Source organism: Rhincodon typus, chromosome 19 (assembly GCF_021869965.1).
Source record: "Rhincodon typus isolate 14 chromosome 19, sRhiTyp1.1, whole genome shotgun sequence".
NCBI classification, from domain to species: domain Eukaryota; kingdom Metazoa; phylum Chordata; class Chondrichthyes; order Orectolobiformes; family Rhincodontidae; genus Rhincodon; species Rhincodon typus.
This window is the reverse complement of record NC_063350.1, coordinates 26,033,573-26,056,374: the sequence shown is the minus strand read 5'-3', so window position 1 is coordinate 26,056,374 and position 22,802 is coordinate 26,033,573. Positions and strand designations below refer to the sequence as shown.

The following is a 22,802-nucleotide window of genomic DNA, read 5'->3' as shown; positions in this document are numbered from 1 at the left end:
CCTTCTTCATTTTCTGAAGAAGGGTCTAGGCCCAAAACGTCAGCCTTCCTGCTCCTCTGATGCTGCTTGGCCTGCTGTGTACATTCAGCTCTACACCTTGTTATCTCAGATTCTCCAGCATCTGCAGTTCCTACTATCTCTCTCATCCAGCTGAAATGTTGGTTTTGGGACAGGAAAAGGAAAGGTGACTGAATAGCCAGGAGATAGATGGGATAACCAGGATGGCAATGGCCCATATAATTTCAGTGGAACCTGGCCAAATATGCTGGATTGCGATTAGCAGCAGGACCACATGGTTTTCATGATTATCCATTTCTGCCTGGTAGGACCAGAGTATACCTCCCCATGTCCATTCAGAAAGAATTTTACTGAGGTGTAAAGAACATAAATAGCTAAAATCCAACAGCATATTAAGAACACATCATACCTTACATCCTGTCCCACAGGTTCTGCTGGTACTGGCAATTTGATGAAAAAAGAAGTGATAATCAGGATTTAGATTTTAGAAGCGTTTAACATTAGACATAGGTGCTAAGGAACCACTATACAATACGTTGTGATATAATTGATATTTAAATTTAATTAGTAATAAAGTTTCAGAACTACCACCACTAAAGTAACATTGAAACTGTTAAATATCAGATATATCTATGTAATAGGCTAATGTAGTACAAAGCAAGATAGAAAATGCAGCATCAGTAAACAAAGATTTTATAGGGTATCATAAGGTCCATTGCATAATATTACATTATACCTAAGTTGGTTAGTGAATTTGCAGCAAAGTTAGCAGAAAAATTATTGCAAAATTCCAAAATCATTCCAGTAATTACCAGTGTTTACCAAAACGTTACAAAAAGTGAAAGCTGGTGAAACTTACGCCTGATTCCCTTCGAGCGGGTGCGTAACCTCTTTTCATCAACATCTTGATTCATCTGTAAAACGAAAAGTTGCAGTTAATGGGGTGTAGGTTTAATTTTGCCTTAAATATCTGTAGCATATATAATGCATGATCAGGTCAATTTCAAAAGACATTGAAGATAAGTTACTGTAAAATTTATTCTAAATTATTATAGTATGAACACTTAAGAGACTCAGAACAAAATCCTCTCTTCACTACTTTAGTGGAGACATAACCCAGTTTAGATTTATTCATTCATCTGATATAATATCAAAAAGAGGAATTTGCTACCAACAATGGCATGACAAGCTTCCTTTAATGTCTAAAACAATCACAAGGAACTTCACAGACAAACAAGATTTTTAACCCATGAAAGAGATTTCAGAAGTAGTGACTAAAAACTTTGATAGAGTGATAGATTTTAATGAGGGTTAAAAAGAAGATGATGGAGAAGTAGTAATTTAAAGAGAAATCTGAAACCTAAGCCATGAAATGTTCAGCCACCTAAATATTTTTAGGGTAATACAATTGATAGTAGTGAAGTTTTAGGATATAATCTTCAAAGTAACTGACATATTTAGGATTTGTTTATATTAAAGAGAGAAACATTCAATACTGTATTATCACTTCAGTCATACGAGAATTTACAATTAATTTCCATTCTTCGTGTAAATTCCAATTAGTAGTGCAGTTTGCACTTACTCAGAGAAGCGGGTGTGGGATAGGCTGCAATTTATTTATTAGGCATTCAATATACAGGACTGCATCATTTCCATGACCTCAAAGGCATTTTTTCACAATAGGCATATTAATTTTCATTATGGAGGCCTAAGTTTAGCTAAATCTCTGTTCAGCATTTTATTCACAAACATTGGAATTTCACAGCATTGTAAATTTTATGTATGATGACTTGGCAATTGCTGTTTTCAGCAAATAAATTATTAAAATAGATGGCACATAAAATTCTAATGTGTAGTGCACAATATTTGTTAAATTTATATCTATGCATTGATCTGGCAGAAATAAATAATAAAAATAATATTCCTTCCCTAAATTTAAACAGAATGGAGGCAAAGAAGATTCAAACAGGATGTTTTTTAATAAAAGTTTTATAATAGAAACACTACATATCACATAATTGTTTATATGTGCAGCAGGATTAGTAATTTGAGGGCATAGACTTCCTGGATACAGACACCATCGTCTTTTAAATCCTGCTACTTTGCAGGAAGTGATCTATTAGTTTAATGTGCTGTAGCATCCTAGTTAAATTAGCTTACATATCTGATTCTACTGATTTTCCTCTGAGGGAAAATGCAGAGGAAAAAAAATCATATTGCTGAAATGAACAATTAACCATGGGAAATAATAGATTAACTGATGTAGGACATTAGGATCCCATTTTAACTTCATTGTTATCAGTGCACTGCTGTTCGATGTTAGGTGCAGGAGGAAAAGCTGTATATCCAAAAATGTAATAGTCCCAGATTATTACTTTGAATATAACTGTAAAGCAAGTATGTACAGCAGTTTGCTTGGAATGAGGCATATATTATGCAATATCTACCCTACATATTATCATATTTTGTGTAAGTTGTTCAAATGCATCAGTAGTAATTGGGACCATTGCAGTGTTACTATTGTTTACAACATAAATGCAGCAAATGCAGCACTACGAGAGTGGAAACCTTTTTTTGTCACCTTGGTGTGTTTGTTTTGCAGGTTATGTGGTGTCTCACAAGTTCTGAGCTTTTCAGTACTTCCTTGAGTCCAAGTCTGATTCAGCAGCTCACCTCTAAATTCATTTTCTGTGTGATTTAAAGTAAGATCTTTTTTAAACAAAAAACATGGCTCAAAAGTCAATTTACAGTCAACTTGAACATATTTTGAAAACTTGCCAAGTTTCCAAAGAGAAACATGCTTAGTGTATGGTGAGTAACATGCAAACTATCTATTTGGCCATCAGTGGCACAGCTGCTACCCCATGAATCCTGCATAATATTAATGAGATCACTCATCTCTTTTTAATTATTTTTCCAGCTCATTGTACAAATGATTGAAATAGCATTTTAAATCTATATCAAGCAATAACATTTACTCGTAACTTATTCACATCATTTGATAGTTGTACTAAATTCTAAAATTTACATTTCTCTGTTGTGATTGTATCTTCCAATAAACAAATCAGTCATAATTCAAAGCAAAAATATTGGCATGAAAAACTTCAAAATGTATTTAGGTTTCTTAAGCTGAAGAGTTTCATATTCCTTTTCACTATATGCAACTGTATAAAAGGTGCTAGATTAATTGCTGTGTTAGTTATTTTGCAAGTTGCTGGTGCCTCAAAGCCTGATTGACATTTTTCTTTGGAGAGCTGAATGTCCAACATGGACAGAAGTCTAGCACCATACTCAATACTCGACAAGGCAAGTTACTGAGAAATCCATATTTATATTTGCCTGAGTTTGAGTGAACAGTTCCTGTTGCAGTGAGGACATATAATACTTATGCAAATACAGAAAATGTTGATACAAGTTGGCAGAACAAAGGTTTGAGAATATTAGCTGTGTGCAAGGATACTGTAAAATTTTATAAATCTTTTAGCATAGAGAAATGGCAAGATTACCTTGGCAATTAAAGCGTTGACTGTCAGAGTTTTTAGAAATAAACAGGAAAAATATCACATCTCAGTGATATGTCTATCCTTTCAGGTTTCATTAGTGAACCAGGTTGCTAGATCAATCAACAATGTCTTAAGCACTATTCACATTTTCAAGGTTAAGTACTGGATTACTGAATTTGCCATGAATTCAAAATTCCATTGGCAGTTACATCTGCTTGGAGCACTACAACCACATACAGAACCCACCTACTTCCTCTTAAGGACAGTCATAAGCTGGTCACTGGACAACTGATAAGTACAGAGCTGAACTGTGCTAACTGGATAACATGTACTTGGGCATCCTTAAGAGTGCCTTGATTAATATCATAACTCCACCACAAAATTTATGAGAATATTTCCATCGCCTTCTGACCAAAGCATGAATACATACTATAGCCCTCAGAACAAAATACCACCTGTTGGAGATATGGCACTTTCAACCGTTTGCCTAACCTCATCATATATATGCAGGCACCACTTTCTAGACATCCCAAGTCAGTTTTCTCAACAAACAGCTGCCCCTCAGTGTAGTAGAATAGCATACAAGCCTCTGAGAGGGATATTGGTAAAAAGGCATGTTTGGAGACATTTCCTCATAAAGGGTGTGCAATGAAAGACAGGCAAAGGTCATAGATTTTGCTACAACTGTTTCCCATTTGACTGAAATCCATAGCACAGCTTGCTATTGGAATTTGCACGTGTCAGAGTAAATTCTTCTACTTCACATCTAATTCTCCTGAATATTTCTATGGGATTCCATGATTCTATGAGGGAGGGCTGTATGGCGATGTCTTATAAGCTCCAAAGACTAGGCTAACTTGGAAGAAAGACAAGAAAATCAAAGCATCCTATGTCACTTCTCAGCAATGAGAGATTGCTTCTCCAGTTTCTTACTGAAGCCAGCTGACAAAGCAGGCATTTAAATGATTTTGGCCAGGAGAAGAGAATGATTCAGCAAACCTTGTTTTTGCCTATCCAGTCAGTATATGAAGTAGTCCACACAGACTCTTTTAAATCACCTCCTGTTGTAGATGGAAAACTTAATTGTAATGTTTTCTTCTAATCAAAGCAATATGTTATTTCCGTCATTCTTCATGAAGAAGTCTAATATTCCACTTTTATGTTGCTTTGTCTCCAAACCAAAAGTGAACTGATTCTGAAAAATATTAAAATGGCAACCTCACTACTATCCCAAACATCTATCCTGTAGGATAATGTTCAGATACATGCAGCTATATTTTAATGGTTAAAAACCCCTGCAGTTCTAATTATTTTGTCCATTTATTTGCAACTATAAATAAGAAAGTGTGATCAGATAAATACATATCAGTCAAATTTCCAAAAAAAGAAAACAATGGAAAAAAAATTAATGTTTAGTCGTCCTACATTCAACACCAATTCAACTAACAAGCGCTTCCAATTAAACTGATACAGGGCTCGAACTTGCTTTTTGTTTGAAACAGTTCAAACGTGAGGTCACCTGACAGCAGCACTGCACTCCTATCTTGATACTATCAGTTCAAATCTCAGTGCAGGCTCATACTCAGGCTTGTCCAAAATTGCTGAAGCTGTGTCTTTGAAGAAATTCCAAAGTATGTAACAGACTTTCTAAATTAAAAAGTGCTACTCTCACCAGAAAAGTAATGAGATTTGGCAGGTCGACAATGACTGGAAAAGTTAATTTGTCATCAAAGTTTTCATAGCAAAGTTAACATGCTTTTCTATTCTACTTTAGCGAGATAGTTTGTATTGTTTTTGTTGTTGATACCCAGGACCAGTACTCAATCCATTGACTTTAAATCTATTTTTATAGTGTGTCCTTTTTTGTTTGATTTGGTTTGGACACATTTATAATTTAGCTCCATGGTTTATGCGGCCTAAAAGAAAAATTGTTTTACATAGGATTAAATCATTTTCAAAGTTTACGTTTACTGTGCATTCCTCAATTTAGATGATTTTTTTCGTGAAACCCACAGACCAGTGGATGTTGGTAACTAACAAAAATATAAATGCTGTTCCCTTTTTTATAATTATTGCAACTCCCTCAAAATGGTCTTTTTAACATTTAACTAATTGAAATTCTATAACGCAAATCTGTCAGTTGATATAACTTAAAGACAATAAGTTGTGCATAGTTTGCTCAATATAAATGTTTGACTTTCCCCTGAAGTAATCTAATTTGTTGGAAAAGTAAATATAGTATTATTACTGCAATTTGTCAGAACATTATCATATTATCAGTTAAACATGGAATGCCACATTCTTATCTTTGCATACTCAACAGACTATTGTATGAATAAATAATTAGATCTTTTTCTTTTTTCTCATGTGAAAATCTCCACCAACTTTTCCTGTTTGGTCCTCTCCAGGGTAAAACACTTCTCAGACATCACTTCTTATTCATTACATATTGTTAATTTTCGAGGTGCAACAATGATCCTGGCTACAAACTCCATCTGTTCTTTTTCCCAGTAAAAAAAGAAAGGGATCAAACACAGCCGATAACTACCATCTGCACAAATGTGAGCAGCAATACAAATGAAACAAATTGTGCCTTATGAATTTTTACAATATTTAACACAAGATCTTAACTTTCTGTTAACAATTTTAACCCTTTTAATAATATAATCTACTCTCCACTTTGATATTGGAATCAATTCGGTACTTTCTGAACATAAAGGGAAAGCAGGTTTTATAAAGCTTACAGTGCAGGGATTTAAAACATAATTTTGATTTATACCTTACTGAATATATGTCACTTTGTATGTTAGGTCTACATTGCTTTACATTTGCTTTCTAAGCACTGTAAATTATGTATGCTATAACAATCACAACAATAATTTTGGAGTCTAGATCAGTTCTGAGGATGGTTATACCCTTGCATATAATCCCCCATTGTGGATGATTTTGGCATGATTTATATTTTGAGAATTCAGGCATATAAACACCTGAACTGAACTAAAACTGATACTTACTGAACTTTCAGCTGCAATTAACAATACACTATACCATAATTCATTATTGTGCTCAGAAACGAATGCATGTTCAATGAAACAAGCAACTGCATGCCATTACAGCTTTTACATCAAACGATTCATCAATTGAGATTAGATTTATTAAATAGGTAAAACATACTACATTAATCCAGGTAATTACAGTAACAGTAGCTTTATCTGTCTTGTTTTTCTTCAAAATTGTCTACTTCTTCTTATATTCCACCGGCACTGCTCCTCACTTTTAGAGACAAGATCTGCAAATACATTCTGATCAATTGGAAGAATTTCTCTGCCACTGCAATAAAATACAAATTTAAGGTGGCTTCTGATCAAGGTGATGGGGGTCTCCAGAAGTGCTGGCGAGAGCTCCACATCAGCTTTTTCTGGGAAGGCCAGCCAAACTAAGTGTTAATCAGGTACTTGTCTGTACAGCAGCAAATCATCCCTGTGACCATGAACATCAGGAGTGGAAATCCTGTCTGCAAAGTTCTGCCATCTAATTGAAGGTTGGCAGCTCTTAATTGTATGACAGCACTGTCGGGGAGGGGTGATTGCACTTAGTACTACACCCACCTGAGACCTCATATCAAGCAAGGACCTTGGCACAGGTGAGTGATGACTCTATGATCTCCCTACCTGATGCTGGGTCTCTCAATCAGGCCCTGGGTGTTTTTGAATACGGAAGTTCCTAAAAGAACTCCATCAGAGTTTGCTTTTTAAGTTCCCCACAATGCAAGTCTCTTGTCCACAACTACATTGGTATCACTGACAGAAGAATACTTGCCCACTTAAGGGCCTCAATTATGGCAGATGGGAAGACTCCAAGGATCTGCATCCTGCTACGGGTTTATTCCGACCAGTGGCAGGAAGGCAGTGGCGTTCACACCCTACAACCAAATTCAGCAAAGGGGAGGGTTTTTACACTGAACCTTAGCTTTTCCTTTTGAAGTAGTGGGCTAAACTTTGGACCTTTGGATTTGAGAATCCTGTGCTGGGCTATCAGAAACTTGCTATGAACCAATATGATTTCATTTAAAATGGTGCAATATTATGAGAAATGTATGCAGTATTAATCCAGAGACCAAACAAAACCATGTCAGATTTAAAGAGTCTTAAGTTGGTTGTCTGAGATAAATAACGTTCAATCCCTCTAGTTTGTTTGCTCTGATCAACATTAACATGGACAATAACTGCATAATCAAGCTTTTTAAGTGGCTACATGACAAATGTAAGTAATAAAAAGTTCATGATTTTGCTACATTTATCCTATCCTGCACACTGTGTATACATCTGTACATAGAAGTTACGTTTAGCTGGCTAAAGTTTTAATAACATAAAACTTACTAGCGCAACACAGGAACAGTTATATACAAATCGTTCAATCAAATTAAAAATAAATGACCATTAGTGTACTTATTTAAAAATAAATCCTTTGTGACTCATCTCATGTTCAGCAGATTTCAATTTGAAATGTGACAAGTGTGGTGAGGTTAAACAAAGGCTTCCTGCTGACTGTACTTACAGAAACCACGTGATTCCTTTCTTACAAATGTAAATGGCTCCTTTAAAGCTTGCAGGAGATATACAGTACAATACGTTTTACACTTCATCCTGCATTTGATTTTTTAAAAAAATTAGCAGCAATGTAATTATTAATTTCAAATTTGAAGTGAAGCATCTCATATCTAATAACACTCACTAAAACTAAGTTGTGTGGTTAATTTCTCATTGGTGTAATTTGTAAAGCAATTTAAATTCTTGTACTCGACTGTGAGTGAATCAATCCAGCTGTATAATAACTATTTTAAGAAGGATTCTCAATTATCCATCCCAAAAAAAATCAGAATTCCCAAAAACAAATTCACAAATTATGTGGTTTTAAGAAACAAATTTGTTAATTGCAGTATAATTAAATGCATAGGCTGCTGAATGGGAATAATGGGCTCCTTCTCTCTGCTGCAATGATAGGATTTGTTTCTATAGGTTATGTATTTTTTTCACCGATTATTGACCATGTCCTCTGGAAAGCAAAGAGCTTCTTGAAACAGCTGTTCTTTTCTCACAGCTAATTGCTTTTTTTCCAGGTCTTTATTAGCAAGTCACCTGTTCCCGTCACTGTGTAATCAATGATAGAAATCAGTACTTTCCCACAAATCATGCAAACAAATCTGTGCAAAGCTGGTCGCTGAAAACACCCACCACCAAATTATCTGCCGATATTGTAAGCATTCTGCCAAACGGCTTTGAACTAAAATACAAAACAATTTGGAGATGAGGAGTACTCAAGCTAATGTACATTGAGCAAGGTTTTCACAAAAAGGTTGATTTCTGATTTTTAACACATGACCAAACTTGCACTTAGCTGTAAAGTTGCCCTTTGTTAAAAAGCAGTATACCAATGGGATTTAACTACTTAAATCATGAACTTTTGATGCAATTAATGATTTAGTGTTGTGTATCTAAAAGAATGTGATTACAGTTTATCAGCACATAAATATTGCTAAAGTTCATGAGAAAAGTGAAATTTTAAGGTATCAAAATGAAACTAGAATAGCTAACTAAAACTTGTGTTAAGTTATATTACATCTTATTGATAGATGTATTACTTTTACAATACTATGAAGCAGCAAATATAAATCAATTTAATTACATTCTTTTGTGATCACATTAAGGCTTTTCTAAATTCAAGCCTAATTCCCGAGGATTTCTTCTTTTGGAATACTTTCAATAGAAACTCATCTTTTCTTGAATCCTTAATTTAATCAGATATTACTATTCAATTTGCATTGCACAGATTGAGTTCTACGTAAGCAGGGATCTGAAGTTGCAAACAGAGAAACAAGGAAAAAATACAACACTAGAACTCAAGGTTTATCAAAGATGTCAGCTAATGTTTTCTTTTGAAAAAACGAACTTATTGGTAGATCTAATTTATCAAATGCAAAAGTCCTCTACAGAAAAAGCATCAAAGAGTCACTCCTGATTTGATTCAGCTCCGAAGTAACTTAACACTGTGTTAGATAGTTTTGTACTATCAAGATCCCAACAGTTCAAACAAACAGCTGATATATCAAAACAGCACCACAATCCTTTTTTACTTTAGAGAGCACAGATCAACTTCGTCAAAAGGGTAATTCTAGAATGAGGATGTTTTGGTCAGTGTTTCCAAAATTAAGATGACCACACAGAAGATTATTATAATGGAAGCTGATGAGGAAAAGGAGCTTCACGAGATACAGCTAAAGTGATGTAAATTCACCCTGAAGTGGCTTCTATTGACAAACAGATCAGCTGTGTCCGTACAAAGCTCAGAGAACAGAATAGATCCAACAACATACTGGATGGAGCTGTAAATTTTGCTCTCCTCCAAGCTGTCCCAGTTAAACAAATAGTTTTTTCCCAACAAGGTAGCACCGGCAGTTTCAGTTGTATTTATCAGACTTCAACAGAGGGCAAGAACACAAGCTTTGTCTTCTTTTGTCAGGAGGAAAACATTAATATTGACTTACCTTTTCCCCACAGCTATTGTCCACCTCGGTGAAATGACATCACGGAAAGCAATAATGAAATCTACAGCAAGGGCTGGGCCACGGCAGTCCACAACGGAGTATGAGACATGTGGTGGTTGAATTAAATATTTGATACTCCAGTGTGTCGTATAAGCCCGCTAAAGGCTGTGTGTCATTTACTTAATGACCAGTCTCATTAGTTAGATGGCAGAGAAGGCTTGATGCATTTTCTGTGTAAATACACTACCCATAAACCCTTGGGGTTGCAATATATCTGTTTACTCTATGAGGAGAAATGAATTTACTGTATACTATCTAATAGGTGGTCCTTGAAATTTAAACATCTCAGAACTATTGTTTCAAACATCCTTGTTTCTACTGTAGCAAAAAGGATTGCTACACATCACTGGTTAATGCACCCGATCTTATTAAAATTTAATGGGTAAGATTGCTTACTTTAATTTATGCTTTGAACTAAAAGCTTGTTAATGTCACAACTGTCAACCTACCCCCTCTATCCATACTTGTGGTAGAGTCCTAGGATTCCTATTAGAAACACTGTAAGCGGCCGAGGATATGACAGATGCCCTAGGTTATCAAAGCTATTTCCTTTGTTGGCTTCAAACCTTATTAGAGGCAAAGGACAGCAGCCATTCATTAAGATCATTTGAGATTTGCATTCAAATGTCATTTTCTATCTCACTTTACCAGGTTGTGCATATAGTAAGCTTCTACAAGCCAATCTCCCCTTGCCAAAATTCTATTAAATTCTTATCTCAAAGCACCAGGCAGCATTATACATTGCACTTCTTTTGTTATGCATTATGGCTGAAATCAATCAGCAGTGTCTGGTGTGGATCAGCTGTATCATGCCATTTTAAGAAAGAATAACAAAGAAACAAACAACTGGCAGAGACCACAGAGCACTAAGCACAGAGACAAGCCTCAACCAGAGGACATCGCTAGGTGCAGGAAAACTTTGGTTTCTTACAATATACTTTTAGCTCAGATTAATAGAATTGACTGTGTAATTACACAACCTACTTTTAGAACAAAAGCACAGAGACATAAAGTACCGACATTTCCACACAAAATCACGTTTAGGAAAAATCTAAGTTAGGTCATGAATTTAAATGAAAATGCAACACAACTAGTAAACCTTAGAATTTTATCATTTTAGCTGGAGATTTGGCTCAAGTTATTATAAGATTTTGTTTTGCGACAGGACTCGCTAAATGAAAATTTCTATATGACAGACACCTTGGACAGCTCCTTCCAGTCCCAGTATAATCAGTACTGGTCAAATACATGTTTCAGCACTTTAGTCAGCTCCAGGAATTTCTCCTTCCTGTGCAAACTTCAATTTGGATGACTCCAATTTCAGTACATTTCTTAATATTACTAAAGAGAGAGTATAAATATTCATATCCATCAATTAGTGAAAATACTGATGACTGTAGTTAACAAAGATTTGTTGAAAAACTGCTATGCAATCCCAAACTTTTCAAAAACTCAACCTATCTGAATTTACAAGATTGCTTAATTATTGTGCAATTCTATCAATATTTTTAAATAAATAATATTTACAATTAACAATTAAAATAAGTCAATTAAATTAAGACAGAGAAAGAACAATTTAATGCAAGAAGTTTAAGCATTCATACATAAACTGCACCAGTAATAATTCTTAGACTTATACATTTTAAGTAAATTGTTCAGTAGTGGAGTTGTTTTGATGTAGAACTACTTTGCTCTTTTAAACAGCTCTTACTAATTAGCTACTTTTCAAAGTGAAGTTCCCAACTTCTTTCACAATAAAGTAGTTAACATTAAATTTTTTGTCACTTAAATTTTAAGAGTTTAGAAATCCAGGACAAAACAAAATTATTCAATCAACAACATTAAAAATATTTGAAATGATGAAATAATATTTTAAAATAGTATGAAAATGAATCTGCTTATTGCTTAAGTATTTCCAGTTCTACATCTGCTAAATTTTACTTTGAGCAAGTTCCAAGTTAAACTTTTTGCATAGTCAATGAAGGTAGCTCCTTCAATTACCAGCTGGAACTGAATTCATTTTTCATGTTAGTCTTGCAACAGATTTTGAACCTATGCAGATGGGCAACCCTAATTCACCAAACCACAATTAGTCCTGTTGTATGCTGGATGCAACTGGTCAGCATTAATATTGTATACGTAACAGCTGAGCATTTGGAGTGAAACCTGCCTGTGGCAGACCCTGGCAGATGGAAGCAGCACACAGAAACTTTTAATAAGCCTTCAGGCTAACATTGTCTTAATGATCCTTGTCAGGGGTGTATCAGAATCACTGAAGAGACAAAACTTCTTTGCCCAAAGTCCAAGAACAATATTTATCTCTCTTCTACTTCAATACAAAAATTAATTTTAAGGAAAGTAAAGTTTACACATCCTCACCACTCAGGTTTACAGACTCTAACATCTTGTGGTGTAAAATAATATGCTCCAAACTACACTTAAGAAAGTCTAAACAAAAAAATTCCGGGAAGTACAATTAAGATACTATAAAATAATGCAAGAAATAGATCAAAAGTACATATTTTGTTTGCACAGATGTGGATAAAATAAATTATAAGAATTCATTTTTGCCTGTGCACAAAAATCTACAACAAAATAACTACAAATAATGCCCTGAACGATTACAATTGCTCATGTTATAAATCGGCAGCTTCACTAATGCCCAGTATTATCAGCTGAGTTGTAGGAGGAACAACTGTAAGGAAAGTGAATAAGTTATGCTTTGTACAAACCAAGAAATGCTCCACACAGCTTCATTCTTGCTAGTCTCTGGATATCTGGAAGAATAGTACAGAAGTGAGTATCATTCCTGGAAAGTTACTGCCAAGTGCATGCAACTTATCAGTTGAAGGGGCAGCGCAGACTGACAGCTGCACCAATCACAGCCAATTTTGTACATAATTAAAATTCAATGCAACACACAAGAGCCAATCACATTGTGGCAATGCTGCATACACAAAACAATTGTCATTCAAGCATAAAATACTAAAAACTACACTCAGTCCTCCATCGTCATTACAACTTCCACTGTCCTATTTTGTTGTTTGTTCATTTTAAGTTTAAATAGGGCAACTCCCCAGGATGACACACACCATATTTAAATACAAACTCACCACTGACACATTTAACCACTTTATATCAGCATATGAACACTTTACCTTAATAGAGTTACTCCTGAATTTCTTCTTGGTCTGTCACATAAAACACAATAGCATACAAACATCTCGAAAGAAAGCACAAGCCAAATCTATGTAGCTATATTTCTAGTTGCATGCTTTCTGTGACATATGTCCTGCTAAATAGATGCTAGCTTCACTTCATTTAAATAAGATGGAATTGTACTCCTCTACAACAGATGGCTCAGGAGATAATGATGGCTGAGCACAGGAGATTGAATGGCCCTGACTCTGTTGCTATGGCAGAAGCTAAATGTGTAATGGATGCAGCGCTTATTAAATTTGCTAGCTCTGTGCTTTCTGCTTCTTGAATGAATGAGCTCAGTGAAAGAGGTATGGCCAGCTAATGTCTCTGGATAGCGTTTTTTTTAAAAATCCCATAACGCCAGACACCTTTAATATTATTCCCAAAGTCTAAGGGTCATTAACCTATTAACTTCCCCAACCCCTCAAGGCCTTTTACCCCTACTGCACATACTGTACTCTTTGACAGAGTAACTTAACAGACCTACAAGAAAGCACAAGTGCCGAAAGGCATTGTAGCAGTATTTGCATGCATTTGTGGCATGGCAGGGAGACATCAAGCCCCCTAACAGGCTGTGTAAATATGAGACCTGGCAAAGAGTAAATACAGACAGCACTCTACAAACAGAGCCCAATTACAATGACAAAAGCCTGCCACACTTATGGGAGGAGCTCTCTATCCCGGACCACAGGCCACTGAGTGAGCGGCATTCTTAATAGGCTTTCTATAGAAGCGTAAGCTTCCATTACCAGCTGTCACTATAGAATAGCAAAATGATCCAGACTGTGGATTTAAGGACAGCCAGTGAAAGGGAGCAATTAATACAAAAACAAATGAATTGAACACAATTTACTGATTGTGTCCAATGATAAATCAAAAGAGACTAAGAAAATTTAGCTAGTCAAGGGTACTACTCAAATCAGCACTTTACGAGAAAAAGCATCATATGAGTTTAACATCACTCTTCATGGGTTGAAACTCACTTGGTGTATAACTGTGACATGCAGATTGAATATAATTGCATTAGTAATTTCTGTATGATTTAAAAATTAGGAATGTTTTTTATCTAATGTTATGTTTTATGACATATATCCATTGAATCTCCTTCCCCAACATTTTGTTGAATTAAGTACTATGTAAGTATTTATTTGAATGGCTTGTCTACCTTTTTAATTAATGTTTGATTTTCGAAAAGAAACAAGCACTGCAAAGGAAAATACTGTTCTGAAACAGAGTAAATGCACCAGATTTTCAGAAAATTACCACGGTAAAAGAAACAAACTTTGCTGGCAGCTCCAGACAAAGAATGAAATTGCTGCTGTACTAGTTGTACTGACACGTAATCTGTTTGATAGTCTTGCAGTTAAGCCCCATAAATCAGCTTAGCAGATGTCCTAAAGTAATGGTGGCACACTTCACGAAAAAAAATGCATTCTTTTAAATTTCAGTCATGGAAGAAAGTGAATTAAGACTGTCAGCCGGTGAGCCAGTGACAATTATTCCAACAACGTCTCCTTCCTACTAACCACTGCCTTCCGCCCATTCTCCCCACCATCCCCACCCCGTGATGAAAATCTAGAGCAATCAGCAAAGTCCAAAACAATGCCTCGCCATGTGTTCATTTTGGGTTTTAGGATTACCAACTACAAGCAAGGGGGAACCCCAGGGAAAATAATGGCTCCAAATGAATGGTCATTGTCTAGACACCTGGACACCCTGAGTCAGCATGCTCATGTACTACAGGGGATTTAGGTGGCCACACATGCAACTCTCAACTTTAACTGAGCCAGAGATTTTGGCATCTGTATGCAAATCACATGGTGCCTTGGAGTTTGGTATGTGAGTACTTTATGCTGAGGTGTTATACCAATGCAGCATTTCAACAGTTTTCTCCAGTGTGATGTTTGTTCTGTTTTTTTTTACTCTCTATGCTGTATTTTGGGTGCAAGGTATTTTTCCAGCTTTTAGTAACATCATGAAACTGCTGTGATAACCCTTTTCCTTCTATGAGCATTTCATTTCTGAGTTTTATTTTTATGCTATTTCTTCTTCAGATCTCTAATTTATTCAAATTCTTAAACACAGCTACCACTTTTATCCATTATAGCAGAAAGCACTCAAAATACAACATGAATTATTCATCACAACTGTACTGCAACAGTTCCTTCCCTAAAGTGCCGTGTTCTAATGCACTTTCAGGGTAGAGCTGTATGTTTTTTCCTTTAATAGTGTTTTATACCCTGAAGACCATAACTAACAATTACTATAATCACAGAAGTAAATGAAAAAACATGAAAGTTAAATCTTTGAACAAGTTGTTTTAACTCCAATTAAGTAAAGATACTGAACTAAAATAAGTATAATTTATACATTAAATTATCATTTTTAAACATTTTTAGGACAGGCATTATCATTTGACAACAATGCTTTAAAGACTTGTAACCTTCTAAAGGTTCACTGTTATTGGCCTTTTTATCTCCATGCTCTTGTTAAGGTTTTTTGTGGTCTGAGAATGAAATGTACAATTATAATTTTACCCAATCTTGACAACAATCCTTCATTCTGAAATTATGTGATAATCCGATAACATAATCTGTGTTGGAACATTGAGTAGGATACATCAATAAATAAGGAAGTAAAAATGAAAAACTAAATTGAAAATTTGAAAGAAAAACATTAAAAATCAGAAAGCCAGCAGTTTTATTAGCATGAGTGTAGGTTTTCAGTAGCAAAGTACTGCAGAAAATGAAAATCTAAAATAAAAATAGAGAAGGCCAGAAACACTCAGAAGGTCAGACAGCATCTGTAGCAGCATCAACATTTCAGGTCAAAGAGCTTCATCAAAACTGCGGGAAAGTAGACATTCAAGAGTTTTTAAGCCAATGGAAGAGAATAGGAAAAACAAAAGAAAAAATTAAAAGAATTTGCAGACTACTTGGAAAGAATATTTGGGACATTGGACAGTGAGAAAGGAGGTGGTGAAATGGCAGAAATACATCTGCAATGATTCTATTGAAAGGTATGGAAGCGAAGGAACGGGTTGTTGGGGTGACCGAGAAGCGGACTGGGTAACTAGTATATCTTGGAGGTTTTGTTTCTCCAAAGCCTCATTCTTCATCCTTGATTGGCAGACATTAGAATGTTAAATCAACTGATTCTCAGGGTAAAAAAACATCGCTGATTAACAGATTTGGTTCTCTTTTTTACTCTGCTAATTGCTCAATGTCTGATTACACAAGAGAAACAGGTTTCAAGTACTTGCCATTCCTGCAGTTGGTACTTTAATTGGTTCAGATGACAGACACTGTCATTGGCAGGCAGTGAATGGATTTTTGTTTTAAGAAATTGAATAACTGTTACAGGAAGAATTTTCTAACACCTCTGATTGCCATTGTAGGATCATTGGTTCTATACAGTTGGTGAATGGGCAAGGAAAAGCCATAGCTTGGTATGGAGAGTATACTTGGGCTTCACCAACATATTTGGTGGAGTGACCAAGCTGTATGCTCATCCATTTGAAGGAGTTAGTGACAAAAATAGAACTTGCAGTCTTGTGTTAGCATTTATCCATCACTAAGAGAACAGTCCTTTCCAAACTTGATGAAACAGAGAAGAAGAAACATTAGGACTATTATTAATGAACCTCCCAGTCTTTAAGGATTAATTTCAGCATGGGGTCTAGTTCAGGGGCTATATTTGATTCATGGACACAGATCCATTACCTATGGTCCATTCAGTCTCCTTTGTTTAAGAACTTCATCATTTTTTAGAACTTCCTGATACCTGAGGACTTGATCTGCACTAACCACATTAAAGAAACTTACCAAGTGACATCACCATTAACAAACAGTCTTACTTGTTGTGATCATAGGGAGGGCTAGCTAAAGTTCACTCTGGAAACCTTAGAAAATTATTGCAGCACTGTGAACTGTTGTGCAGAAAACAAAGTCGTTTTGAGTAGGAACATTTAATATTTTAAAGCAGCTGAGGTACATTCTTATATACATAAATAACTAAATCTAAGAAGTTGATGAAGAGTTGCTTTTTGTTCAGATCATTATTTCATCATTTCTGTTACAAAAGCTTTGTTTATAAAGTAGTACAATCTTTTCTAATGGATGGTGTTGAATGCAAGCAACAACATTACGATCTTTTAGTTCACTGACACCATGATTTGTCTACAGGACTTCACTAGTATCGGCAAATTTCATAGGTTGGGACTTTCAACTTCAGCAGGAGCCATAAGAGTTGCTTTAAACATCCTTGAATTTAAATCTGGATAGGGTGCATATTGGTAGCTTGGTCTAATATTGCACAGTTGGAAGTTTTGCCTGTGTTTGGTCTCATTTATGACAAATATTTCCAGGTGAAAGAAATTAGCAATTTTGAAGTGAGTTACACAGATTTGATGGTTTGCATTGCTCTTTACAGGCAATTATTAAATTGGAAACATGGGTAATTTACTGGTGCTGGCTAATAGATGAAAAATATACAGGTGATTCGGTGATGAAAGGAAAAAAACATTCAGCTGTCTGTGAGAGCACTTCTGGATAAAACAAAATATAGAAAATGAGTCATCCAGATCCAGAAGGTATTCTGGTTGGCAGGGCAAGCTAAAGTTCACTCTGGAAATCTTAGAAAATTATTACATTATTGTGAACTGTTGTGCAGAAAGCAAAGTAGTTTTGAGTAGGAAAATTTAATATTCTAAAGCAGCTGATGTACATTCTTATATATAAATAACAATTCCTAAGGATGAAGAGTTGCTTTTTGTTCATCATCATTTCTGTTACAAAAGTTTTGTTTATAAAGTAGTACAATTGAAATGCTGCTACACCTGGAAGATGTGTTTGGGGTCTTAGAAGATGGAGGAGGTGAATGGAGAAGCATTATACCTACAGTGATTGCATGGAAAGATGCCATAGGGAAGTGAGTAAGCGATAGGAGTGATGGAAGAGAGGACCAGGATGTCATGCAGGCAATGGTCCCTATAGAATGCTGATCGTGGAGAGGAGAGAATGATATGTTTGGTGGTAGTATCAGACTGGAGGTGATGGAAATGACTGAGCATGATCCTTTGAATGTGGAGACTGCTGGGGTGGAAAGTAAGGACAAGTGGAGCCCTACTATTGTTACGGGAAGAAGGGAAGGGATGAGGGCCGACGTGTGGGAGATGGGTCACACATTACTTAAGGCCCAGTCAACCATAGTGGGGTGGGGGGTTATTGCAAGTAGTCTGGTGAAAGGAGGCATCATCTGAACAGATGACATGGAGACAGAGAAACTGGGAGAACAGAATGGAATTCTTGCAGGAAGCAGGGTGAGAAGAGGTGTGAGAGTTGGTGGCCTTGTAATGGATAATGGATATTGAATGATAGCCGATCCTCAGAATTGGAAATGGTGAAATCAAGGAAGTGAAGGGCAGAAGAGTCATACCACACTTGAAAAGTTAGCTCTGTTTCTCTCTCCACAGATGCTGTCAGACCTGCTGAGTTTCTCCAGCATTCTTTGTGTTTGCTGTTAATTACATTGGGTTATGAAAACTTAATCAATCTGAAATACTGCACTACAAATTGCTAACTGTTTTCAGCAATATTAGTATCTGAATTTTATTCTTGATAATGACAGATTGGAATGTATACAAAAGGATGAATATGCACCTTTGGCTGCAACTAGTGCTAAATTTTCCTGCCAGTTAGAAAATAATTTTCAGCATGTCTTAACCCATTTGATTTCCCTGCCTGCATACTTCATGAGACTGTCCAACTCATCTTGTATTTTGGACTAAAAGAGGATAGTTAACATAATTATTAGCAACTTGATGCCTTCCTTTGAGTGGATGGTCAAACAGCTTTGTTGTTTACCCCAAATATGTTGATCAGGGCCAAGAATACACTTGCATTTATCTTAGGTAACATAAAACTATCTGGTAAACCAGAAACTCCACTTTTTAATTTCAGATCAAACACAACAGTACACGGGTGAAAACAATTATGGGAAACATTTAAATCTTTTCGAAAAATACTAAGGAGAAGGGAAAGTGAAATTGATTAGCACCAGCAGTGCAGGACGGCCAATTCAGCAGTACATTTTACAACATTTATTATTTTCTTTTCCATTGAAGTTAATTGCTAATGAAAATTTGGCAAGTGTATAATGCACAGCAGATTCTTAATCAGTCTATCCTGCACTATTGGTGCTGACCAATATCAACCCCTGATCACAAAGGCTTACATGAATATAAGAAACAAAATAAACAGTCCATGTGTAGCATAACTTTTAAATCCCCAAGAACACCAAATATCTGTTTAGGATATTATTAAACATAAAATATCCCTCACTCCAGTGTTTTAGCAGAGGAATTTATTCATTTAAAATAAATAGGTTTAACATCTTATAGAAGAATATGTTAAATACATGTCCATTAATATTGTTGACTATAATTTCTAGAATGGAAAGAACAATTGGTAATTAGCTACATGAGAATAAATATTATTAGGGCTAACATGATTTATTTAACTTTTTGTCAAATATTATGGACAATTGTTCTAAGTAAACATCATTTCAAGAGTAAAAGAGCATGTCTGTTCAGAATTGAAGGCTGATGAAATCAAAATTCTGCCTTTGCAATCAGGTCAGGATAGTAATGTTTTGTTGGAATGTGTTGTACTCAAAAGCTTTAACATATCTCACATATCAAGTGTTATTCTTGCATAAACAAAGTTGCTGGAAAAGCTCAGCAGGTCTGGCAGCATCTGTGGAGGAGAAAACAGCGTTAACGTTTCGGGTCCGGTGACCCATCTCAGACCCTTCTGTTTCCTCCTCCACAGATGCTGCCAGAGCTGCTGAGCTTTTCCAGCAACTTTGTTTTTGTTCCTGATTTACAGCATCCGCAGTTCTTTTGGTTATTCTTGCATAATTATCTTTCATTTTGCCAGTGGCCCTCTCCTTGCCTTTTGATTCTAATCAGAATAACATCATAATCAACAATTTACAGTTATGCCAGTTCAATCCTTAAAGGTGTCAGGTATTCTATGTTTCTGTGTACTTAGCAATCAGAAAGAAAGGCATGTCCTAGGAGTCTTAAGGAATTTGAGGGGCATTTTTGTCTGCACGTAATAACTTGGTTGGGTGGGGGGGAGGCAAGAGGTGGGGGAATGGTGGAGAGAAGCCATTCATTGCAAGTAGTTGTCTGGCTACAATTAAATTGAAGTGGAACCAACTGAGTACAGTCCAGTGCTTTAGGGGTGTTGAAGAGGGTAATGTGGTCAACTGTTTTAGAGACTGTAGATAAGACAAGATGCACAAGGAGGACAGGAAAGTGATGAGAATTTGAAAGTGAATTTCCGAGCCTGGAGTCTAGGTAGCTGAAGGTACAACGGTCAATGCTAGAGAAATTTAAACTGGGTTTGCACAAGATGCAAGAATTTGAAGAAGTTAATGATCTTGGATATATTACATATATAGGGGCAGTGAGTTATTGGAGGGATTTGAAAACAAGGATGAATATTTTCAAATCACTATGAGAGTTAAGAAAAGCTGCAGAGAAGCACGAAAGATGAATTCCGCTACAGTCCCAAGGTTTTGCTGTGCATTGGTGGAGATGTTGATAAAACAAATCATCATCATCATCATCCTCCTCCTCCTCAAAAGTAGTTGATGGTACCACGCCACTTTAGTGAATGGGTGTGTACAGAGGTAATGCAAAGCTTTCAAGTAATCTACACTGTCTCCAGGACCTGGCTGCAGAGTAAAAATGAATGTAAAAATCTGATTAAAACCACAAATGTCAGATAACCCTTCACATGTAATGCCCTCTACAGCCCTGTATAAACATAACTTGCCTCAATACAGTTCATGCTTTTTTACTTAACTCTTTGCTCTCTATACATCAACAGGGAAGACTTAATTCTATCTCTTGTATGTTTGAGAAGTAATACCCTATCTCCCTTTTCGCCTCACTTCCTGTCATCATGCAAACATTGTTAAACTATCACATACATTTTAAATGACTTTGTCTAGCACATGTATAAATCTACTTCCAATATTTTAGGTACAAAATAGGAGGAAGTGTGTAAGGTATCTGTGATATGGCTGCAGTCTTTAAGCCCTTAATGCTGCGGCCTGTGGAAGGTGCAGGAGAGTGGAGGGATCTGAAGCTTCGTGACCTCATCACAAACATCCCTGAGAAGTGATATTCCTGGCATGATTTAGAAGAAGCTGAACAGCAGATTTCACCAAGTACATGAATAAGAGTAGACAGTGGTATTAAGGGAGCTCAGAGCAAGTTCATCCCCTCTGCTGAGTTAGGCATAGGTTGCTGAATTTATAGGCCTAGGCTTTGGAAGAAAAATAGCTTCAGGTCACCTCCATTATTGTCGGGAAGTTCCAGAAATATTTTCTTTCCCACCACGTGTGAGGTTCTTGCACATAGCATGAATGTTCTGCTGACAATCGTGCAACATGCAATCATAAAATTGGAATCAGCAATTGAGCTGCAGGGGTCTTTAACACCATTAATAGCACCTCTTAGGTTTGCTTATAAATGACTGTATAGAGTCTCCACTCAGCTTATCCTCTGTCTGGACAGGCTCGGGAATAAATGGATGAGGGACTTCATTAGAATTTACCAGTCTATCCTTTCTTGATCTGGAGCTCTGCAACATGGGCAACTGTGCCCTGAGAATAGAACCTCATATGTCATGATAAAAAAACACTTCCAAACTCCAGAGACAGTGATAACACAATGTGGAGCTGGAGGAGCACAGCAGGCCAGGCAGCATCAGAGGAGCAGGAAAGTTGACGTTTTAGGTTGGGACCTTATGTAGCCTGCACCAAAATCTGCCATGTTGTTAGAAAACTGGATGGATTGGACTATGCTAGGTAAAATTAAGGCCAGAAACTTGCACAGTCATCTCATTAAAGATAATGCCCAAGGCTGGTATTCATAAGTAACCCCCACCCCCACCCCAGACCAGGTGCAAAGCATTTTTGCAGGGGTGGGGAAAGGGGAGAGGTCACACTTTGTAAATTTATGCCTGATGGAGGTAATTGCACATGTTAAAAAGTAGCTGCCTTCAAGCTGATTTAATTTTTGCAAAGAGGAAATGGGAAATATGAATCGTGTTGTGCTAGACCTAGTAGAAAGTCTAAACTTATCTGAGTTCTTTGGACAGGTAGGATACCCTCTTGGAAGGCAAGATAGCCTCTTGTATATGGCCCTGGTGAAGCCAGGTGCCCATTGGGAGAGGTAAGTGTTTTCAGATGTGGCCTCAGGGCAACCTTTGAAAGAAGTAAGGGGCTCTTTGGGAAGTCTCAAGTGCCCCTTGGGAGTGTTAAATTAGACATGTATTTACGTAAAAGATAGATAAAACCAGTGCAGCGGTCAAGATTCCAAGGCATTTAAATTCTCTTAGAATTGTCAGGCTGTTGAGGAATTTAAATCACCTGCTCTTCAAATATTTCATTTAAAAGCT

At 36.3% G+C, this 22,802-nt stretch overlaps 1 protein-coding gene across 1 annotated transcript in view; it reads right to left on the bottom strand.

The window, feature by feature from the left end:
• LOC109928561 (myelin transcription factor 1) overlaps positions 1-22,802 on the bottom strand; it is a 139,865-nt gene that overhangs the window by 65,197 nt on the left and 51,866 nt on the right. Inside the window, exons 2-4 of the mRNA XM_020528508.2 lie at positions 2,600-2,706; positions 878-932; positions 428-458 (exon numbers count right to left, since the gene is read on the bottom strand). Coding sequence (XP_020384097.1) covers positions 428-458; positions 878-932; positions 2,600-2,706 — 193 coding nt within the window. The remainder of the gene's footprint in view (positions 1-427; positions 459-877; positions 933-2,599; positions 2,707-22,802) is intronic.